At 49.3% G+C, this 8,695-nt stretch overlaps 1 protein-coding gene across 5 annotated transcripts in view; it reads right to left on the bottom strand.

Annotated features, from left to right (window-relative positions):
- Window positions 1–272: 272 nt before the first annotated feature.
- CD151 (CD151 molecule (Raph blood group)) overlaps window positions 273–8,695 on the bottom strand; it is a 36,063-nt gene continuing 27,640 nt past the window's right edge. For 4 of the 5 annotated variants that reach the window (XM_048308146.1, XM_048308145.1, XM_048308148.1 and 1 more), the window contains 3 exons: window positions 8,456–8,611; window positions 7,477–7,563; window positions 273–6,709 (listed from right to left, as the gene is read on the bottom strand). In XM_048308146.1, coding sequence (XP_048164103.1) covers window positions 6,650–6,709; window positions 7,477–7,563; window positions 8,456–8,611 — 303 coding nt within the window. In that variant the 3' untranslated portion in view covers window positions 273–6,649. The remainder of the gene's footprint in view (window positions 6,710–7,476; window positions 7,564–8,455; window positions 8,612–8,695) is intronic. The other variant, XR_007204495.1, reaches the window with a different exon arrangement.

Below are 8,695 nucleotides of genomic sequence, written 5' to 3'. Positions count from 1 at the left end.
CCATCCAGCACCAGTAACATCTGAGTAGCTGCTCACTTCCCCAAAGGGGTCATGAGCTCTGCCAAAAAACCCTGGTACAAGAGGTCTCCTCAAACCTCCAGGCAAACTGGGGACACAACTCCTGTATTCCAGTCAGAGCCTTAACCACATCCCCGCCAACCCATCGCTCTGCTTGTGAAATGCTGCCTCTTCTCACCCACATTTGTTTAAATTCAGTTTGCTCCCTGAAGGCAGAGTTGGTTTTTTGGTATAAAAGAGGCCAAGAGCCCACGTTTGCTGGAACTGTGATTTTAATAGCCTGATCCCATGACATTACCTGTGGTAAGTGAACTGTAAAATACACGTGAAAAATGTATTTAATACAAATGCAACTTTCTTTGCTGTTCCATGATTTAGGGCTCCCTCTTTTGGGGTTCAGGATTTGTCAATCTGGAACTGTAGACAAACCTCAAATGTTTCTTTTGAGTAATCCTGCCACAACTGCCAGCTAGAGCCTAAACAACTGAATCATTCATGAGCCCATCCACAGAGCACGAGGCATTCAGCAGAGGAAAGAGCACGTCAGCCTTTAACTGGCTGCTATTAAAAATCTGAAAAAGGGCAGTGGGAGAAGGAGGGAGGAGGAAAAGGAAATAAATTATAATATTGATCATGTTTGTGGAACGATGATGGAAGAGGGATGGAAAACACAAGCACAATATGTGAATTAGCTTGGGATATCTTAGAGAATTGGGCACATTTAAATGGGACAAGATTTAATTTAGGTAAATATAAAATAGGTCCTGATGATGCTCAGTATATAACAGAGGAATAACACACAAGAGAAGAACCACAAGAGCTGGCTGTGGAGGAACATGCCTTCAGATGTCATTTTGTAGTACTATTAGCTGTTATTTCAGTCTGGGGGGAACTCAGCTGACATCCTCCAGGAGTGAAGATAGCAGCGAAGTCCCAAAACCTGAGCCTGGTGCCTCACATTTCAGGTCATCATTGCTCAATTCTGCATCCCAAAATGGGCAGCAAGGAATCAAAGCATGTAAAACAACATGGGAAAGCAATTAGTCACTAAAGACTGCTTGGGGGAGGGTAAAAAGGTCATTAAACAGGAAGCTTGCCCAGGAACTGGAGAGAAGGGAGAGGGGAACCATGACTCTGGAAGGATCAAGCACATTTTTGTGGTGTCAGACTTCTGGGGTAAAGAGGTTCCAGCCTTTCTGAGCAAAGTAAGAAATATAAACCTCACCTGTAAAGGCTCCTGCAGGCAGTGGAAATCCTCCAGCATGGCAGGAGATCTACAGATGTACATACACACACATATGGTCAAAGCTGCAAAGCATCCCCCCACACGTCTGCACGCCGGTGTAGTGCCTGCTTTGGTTGTCTCTGACCCCAGGGGTGCAAGGGGCTCGGTGTGGCCCTCATGCTCCCCCCATGGCTGCCAGGGACACGTGTGACAGTCAAAGTCACATCTGGGACCGCAGGGGGGCAGGGTTGGCTGTTTCTGTCCCAATGCGGGGAGACAGCAGCCCGTGGCAGGATCAGGCCCTGCCAGGGCACGGGGCTCTCCCTACACTCCATGTGGGTACAAAGTGCTCTTCTCTTGTCAGCAAGATAGTTCACTACCCAGAAGAATGAAGCCTGGAAAAGCGTTATGCTCAGCAGCTCCCTTTCTGCAGAGAGGAGCCGCAATCAGGAGAGGAAAAGCTGCTGATCCTGATGGGCTTGGCACGTGCAGCTTCCTTTCTGTTAATGCAGGCAGCCGGAACGCAGGAGGAGCAGCCTCCTTTGCAGGGCGTAAGAGCACTTCAGAACCCCAGAACGGGGAACTTGGAGCGATGCTGGAATGAGTCACTGAATGCATTTGGGGGGCATCAGCATCCTTGCTGCTCATGGGATTACAGCTCGTTTGAGAGCATTATGCTCCCTCCCCACAAGGAATTTGTCATCTTTGAAGGCACCACATGAATCTGCTCCCCGTCGCCTCTGTGGCCTGCTGGGCGGTGCCACTGGCAGGAAAGGAGAGAGCATTCCCCTTGCCATTTCCCAAGCAGGCGGTATTTGTCCTATCTCACCAGGGAGGAGAGTATCACTGCCTGAGCCTCGACTTTCTCTCCACTGCTGCAGCAGTGCTCAGTCCCAGCCCATCAGGAAAACATTACAGCTGCCACTGAAGGCAAAAGAAAGGGACACCAAAGCCTCCCTAGGGGGAAAATTCCCCCCAGTTAAACAGCAGAAGAAAGGGCATGTCTGTACTGGTTTGGGGTTAGAAGCAGCCTTGCAGGGGAGCATAAAATTCTTGTCTTGTTTGAAACTGCAGGAACAGAGTGACTGCCCAAAGCTGGACCCTTGCAGAAACTGCTTCCACTACAGCTGTTTTCCCCTTTATTCCTAAGCAAATTGTGCTGACCACATGGCCACCCCAGGAGAGCAGACCCCGGGCTGTGCTAACTGCTGCAAAGGGCTATGCACAGCTGAAATCTCCATGTTCAAAGGGAGACAAGCCTGTGCTCCTGTCTCGAGAGAGAGGGATGAGACCTGAGGCTGCGGGATGCTGTAAGATGGCAATTGCACCTTGATCATGAATACTGCAGAAGCCCTTCCAAAGAGAAAGAGAAATCGCTTTTAAGCAGTATCTTCAAGCTCAGAGACTCTGCGCTCAGACTTCAGACACCACGCCATGACAGTCTGGCAGAAGGGGTGCTAATTTCCCTCTGGGGTTGGGAAAGAGTGGCTGTGGCCACACTGCACTCCTAAGGACAGAGAGGGGAACAGGACAGCCCTTCCTTCTCGGTTTGTATTCCACCTTCAACTCACTTCTCTTGCAAACGGGGCTTGGGAGGAGGTCTCATAAATGTACACAGTCACATTCCTGTCTTACCCAATGCATCCCAGGAATGAACAGCAGTCCAGCAGCGGGGCACCAGCTCACCACTCCCGAGCCAGCCGGGCCTGTCTGCCCTGCGCAGGCAAACACGCTTGCGGGTGTTTTTGGCAGAAATCCCTGCTCAGAGCCGGGTGCAGGCCCGGTCACGCTGTCAGCCTGTCTTGCGGTGCTGCAGCCTGAGAACCAGGCCCGTTTCTGGGGCTGGAAGGAGCGGCGTTCCCTTCCCGTGCGGGATTCCCCGGGGCTGGGACACCGCGTGTTCCCATCGCCACCGCGCGGCCGCGCTCCGCACTGCGGGCGGGGACACCGCCGGCGCGGAACGCGTCACGGGGCATTCCCACCCCTGCATCCCGAAGGGTGGGGATGGAAGACTTCCAGCGCCTTCGGTAAGTGGGAACAGCAGAGCCCTGAGCCAGTTCCAGCCCCAGCTGGTCTGCTGAAGCAGACCTGACCGATGCTCACGGACGGCAGCTGGGCAGCACGGAGAAGGGAAGGTAAAGGCCCTGTGCTGCCTGCCTGGGCACTCGGCCTGTGACAAAGAAGAGTAGCCCATGTGACAAAGAATCTTAGAATGAACTAGGCTGGAAAAGACCTTTGAGATCATCAAGTCCAACCTATGACCTAACACCTCCACAGACCCTGGAGCAGTGCTGGGTGCCCACACCTGCGTGCACAGACTGCGGCTGCATGGGATGCAGAAGGTGGGACAAGTATTCCATAATCCCATGGAGGTTCCAACAGGACACATTTATACCCCTGTGACAGCTAATAATACACTAATAACTACCAATACTAATAAATCTACTATTTATTCTAATAAATAATCATAGTTTTAGGTTGCAATAGGTGATTCTACTATTGGATCCTAAAAGGTAATACTGTAAATAGAATTTAAGAGATCCCAGCAGTACAACTTTTGATAATTGTGTTAATAGCTAATACCAATACTATAGATGCTAATTCTTGCAGGAGATTGTAATAAACACTAATAAAATAAACTAATAATGCTAATTAATAATAAATATCAATAGAGCTAATAAGCACACCTATCACAACCCTGACAGGACAGAGAGCAAATGATGGGTGACACTGCAGGCCACTGGGTGACACTGAGGCCTTGGGCTCCCCTGGACTGCACTGGCAGTGTTTGACCCATTACACCAAAGTGCCCCTTCTCATTTGGCCCCAGCTCATAATAATTAACCCCTGTGTTCTCATTTGACACCTTGATCAATCATCAGAGCCTCAATTGACCTCAAGTAACCCCTGTGCCCTCATTTGATCCTGCGATCAATTAAAAGAGACTTAAGCAACCCCTGTGACCTCAAGTAACCCCTCTCAGGGACTACAATGACCTCAAGTAACCCCTACCAGGGTCTCCAGTGACCTCAAGTAACCCCAAATGACCTCAGGTAACCCTTCCCAGGTACTCCAATGACCTCAAGTAACCCCTGTGACCTCAAGCAACCCCTGAGGTTCTGCACCCTCAGCTCTCAGGGGGAGCAGCCTGCAGCACCCCACAGTAGCACACCACAACCAGGCTGGCACGGGCAGGGATGCGAAGCAGACTCTGCCACAGCTTCCCTCCCTCCATTCATCTTCTTCTTGAGGAGTCGGCTCCTCAGCAGCAGGATCTGAGCAAGCCAGAGAACTCACCTGGCTCATGGTAGCCCTTCAATTTTGCTGCACACAGTCAGTACAGAGTCTTAAGCTTTATTTTTCTATTGGCCAGCAACTTAAACTGGGTTAAAAAAAAACAAAAGCAATGAATATTGTTACACAGAGAAAAAATATAAAACAACTCAGTGGGCACAAGCCAACTTACTGTTCATGTCTCATTCTTCCTGGCCTCTCCCAACCCTGTACAATGTGTTTGAAGGGAATGGGCAAAGGCAGCTATGAAGATATGCTTAAGAAATCAGAAATATTGCTTCAAGCAACATGCTCAATATTTTCCTCTTAGCTAGTAGTCAATACTTGTTAAGGAACTTTACTATAAAACAAGAAATAATTTAGAGGTTTCTCCTTTAGATCATTACAGAATCATTTAGATTTCTTTCCTCTCTTTCCTACTGCTGTGGAACCAAGGATACACCTCAGTTCCTCCACCTCTCTTTCTGCATTAGTTGAGGATTATTTCATAGGACTGATAATGGAGGAGTTTCAGATTGACCTGCTCTGAATTTTAACATGTTGCCCTTTAGCTCCAGTCCATGATTTCTGCTTTGTGAACCAAAACCCCCACGATTGGTCTGGATGATTCTGCTTATGTTGGCTGTCTGCTGCGAGGGACAGAGCTCAGCCAGCACTACTAAAAGGCCAGAAGAGGGAAGAAATTTATTTATGAAGGTCTGAGCTTGTCTTCACTGCTCAGAAACACCAAACTCCCTTTTCTGCTGCTTCATGAGTGTAACAGGCATACCAGGAAGGAGGGAACAAGACAAGAGGAACGCAAGATCCCATGAACTCAGGCTAAGATCCTGCTGGCACCAAGTCCATGGCAATGTCTGTGTCCCATATGTATCCAGCACCCCAGTGCAGAGACAAGATTTAATTAAAACCTATTCCTCAGCAGCAAACAGCTTACCCAGCACTATCAATTTACCAAGTACACTGGGGAAACTGGTTGAAACTGACTCTCCTGACCTTCTCGGCAGTAACCAGTAAAGTGAGCTTCCAGACAAAGCCAGAAAACCCTCAGCTGACTAACAAGCTCTTTGCAGGCTGATAAAACATTGGTATATATTCATTTCCTGCCCAAGGGAGGCAAACCTGGAGGTTTTAGTTAGAAAAATCAAACCAGGGGAACCTCTCAACATGTAACAGATGAAAAAGGTATTTCCACTAACTGAACAGGCCAAAGGGTAGCAAGATATGGCAGCCCCACAAAAAGACCAGTTCTTCACCAAACCTCATCAGGGGACAGGGAGGTGGAAGTAAGAGTTCTCACTCATGCTGGGAACCACTCAATAAAACAGACTAGACCCAAAAAGGCAGTCCGTCATCTTTGCTCCAGAACTGCAGGGCAGCAGAAGGCCTCTTGTGGCTCCTAATGGCACTGTGTTGGAGAAGGCTTCAAGGAAGAGGAAGAAGAATTGCTGAGAAATCCTAAGGCACCCACAACATCTTGGCAACATGAGTGTCACGACTGCATTTCAGCTGCACCAAGTTGTGCTCCCCATCAGCAGGGCAAGGAGCTCCTGGCCCAAGTAACCAGACAGGCATCCTCTCTGGTGGACAACAGCTGTGTTAGGACATTGGCGCACACTCGGGAGGAGGGAGGGAAATCTTCCATGTATGAGAAACTCAGCTCTGGCTCCAGCTCAGAACCATCATCTGTCCTCACAGTCAATGCCTGGTACTGCAGAGCCACTTCTCTGGAGAGCAAACCATGATTCTTGTATCCTGAGCATCCTGAGAGCTTCATGTTGGCTCGGGAAAAGCCTCAAGGGAAAGGGCCTTGGATAAATCTTGCTTTGTAGTTATATCAAGGGACTGTTGTGCTAAAGCTTCGAGCAGAAGATCCACAGCTCTTTTGCTTCTTGACACTGAAGAGGACCCGCTGAACTCCCGGCTGCCTCGTACACAACAAGGAGGATGACTTTCCCCAGAGGGGCAGGTAAGGCAGTGCATGGTTCTAAAGGCATTCAATTACAGAGCCAAGTCCTCAGGTTACAGACACTTTGGTGGTGGTGGCGGAGAGTGGTCAGGTTGGCGGGTGCTAAGGGAAGTGGCAGAGGGGGAGCGACAGAGCTCTCACAGCTATTAATATGGTTCTGACTTTAAACTCTTGTACAAGCAGCAGGTGAAAATCATCCCAAAGATCTACAGTGTAAAGGGAAGAAAGAAATACATTAAAACCACAGAATGGATGCAGTGGAGCCAGCAACTTGCAAACTGACAGTTCAGACCCACTGGAGTGTCAGCCAGCTCCTGCCTGGGGATAACACGCTCCAGCTTGCAATAGGCAGCAGGAAAAAAACAATCTGTGCTAATCCTCATAATTAACCACAGTAGCTTCCTGGGGTGTAATGTGGCTGCTTGCCAGAACAAAGGGGAAGATGAGGAAGTCCCAGACATGTCTGCATTGGGAAAAAAGAATATCCTGTGCCTTCCCCTTTTAAAATGGGAATGCAAGACATTCACATTCTACACCTTTTTTCATCACTCTCTTGCAAATCATCGCAGACCCACGGGGCTGTTCTTCAACATAGCACAGCCGAAGGAAAAATTCTGGATGGCCCGAGCTAATCCTTAGGATCCCAGGTGGGAAGGTCCTGGCTGCGGGGCGGGCAGTTACGGGACACGGCCACAGGAGGGCTTCCTCGGGCTGCCGAGCCGTGGCCTCCCATGGCCCCGGAGCACAACTTCCCCGGTCCCGCAGGGTAAGCACCGTCACCTGCAGCGAATTCACCACACTGGCACAAAGACTTTTGCTTTGCAGCTGGTGAATCCTCGAGTCCCCGAAGTACCTGGCAACTTCCCCTTGCCAGGCAGGGAAGAGCAATAAAACATCTTTTTTCCATCCCTCAGCTCAGGGGTTCCTTCAACTTCTGCCCAGCACCCCAAAAAGTCCCCGGAGCCCTTTTTACCTGCACACAAGCAATGCTGATGCCCACTGCCCCGATAATTTTCAGATGCTCTTGAATGAAGTTTTCCAGCTTCGTAATGCAACCACTCTGCAGGGTGAAAGGAGGGACATGGAAAATCAGCTTCATTTTAACTTCTTGTTCACTTTAATCCAATGTTTGCGACCCTTGAAAGCAGCACTTCAAAAAGTGGTGTCTGTCAGCAATCTCTTCCCCTGATATCTCTGGAAAAGCTACGCAGATGATGTGAACTGCATCATGGCTGGTATTGCTCAGGACCAACTGGCCCAGGAACCTCTGAACAAACCCAAGGTGGCTGCTGGTAGAGCAGGAGAAATGCAGAAGAACCAGCCACATCACAGAGTGTCATTCTTCTCTCAGGTATGTGGAGAAACATTCCCTCACCCACTGCCTAGCTCCTGCCTGGAGGGGACGTTTGCTCCTGTGAGGCCAAAAGGCTAAGGAAATACTGCTGAGTGCATCCAGTACCAAGAACTCTTAACATAACTGAAGCCTTTGAAGAGTAAAAAAATTCTTCCCACTGCTATTTATTACATCAGTGAGTTTTGGTGTGAACCTGGAAAGCCAGGCTCTATCTGCCTCTGCCTTGCAACTGTCAGTCAAGGACCAGAAGTATCTCCATTTGCACCTCACAGAGTAGTTCCAACCACAGGAAGCTGTGTCAAATGCAGGACTTGCATCCAAGTCTCTTGCCAGAACCAACAACCTCTCCTGCTTCCCCCCATCATTAACGTACCCAGTGGTAACAAACATAATTTATTTTCCTCTACATCTACCTGTTAAGTAACAGTCTACAGAGCTGAACACTCAGCTAAAGAAGTGAATTCTACATTCCAAGGAATGCTACTGACTTTGAAGCCTACTGACAGTTGGCAGTAATAACACAATACCCTCATCACTCCCTGCCCACCTCCTTTACACACTTTGTGACAGGTGGCTCTGAAGCCTTTCTGCTCTTTACCTCCTTGTAGATGTTGGAAGGATGGTCTCTTCGGCCACACAGGTCAGTGATCGTCTTACAGCAGCTGTCTGGGACTTTCCTCCCACTGGCCTCTGGAGATTTGATCCACAGGCTGTCGGCCCAGTCCGTGTAGTTGTTGCTCCCACAGCACTTGAACTGTACACACACGGAGAGCCAAATCTGAGCCTGCAGGCACTGCAACCTTCTTCTCCCTCCAGCCTCCCACACCGAGCCCTGGGC

This window comes from Corvus hawaiiensis, chromosome 6 (assembly GCF_020740725.1).
Source record: "Corvus hawaiiensis isolate bCorHaw1 chromosome 6, bCorHaw1.pri.cur, whole genome shotgun sequence".
Classification (NCBI taxonomy): Eukaryota; Metazoa; Chordata; class Aves; order Passeriformes; family Corvidae; genus Corvus; species Corvus hawaiiensis.
Note: the sequence above shows the minus strand (reverse complement) of the source record. Positions and strands in the feature narration are given on the sequence as shown.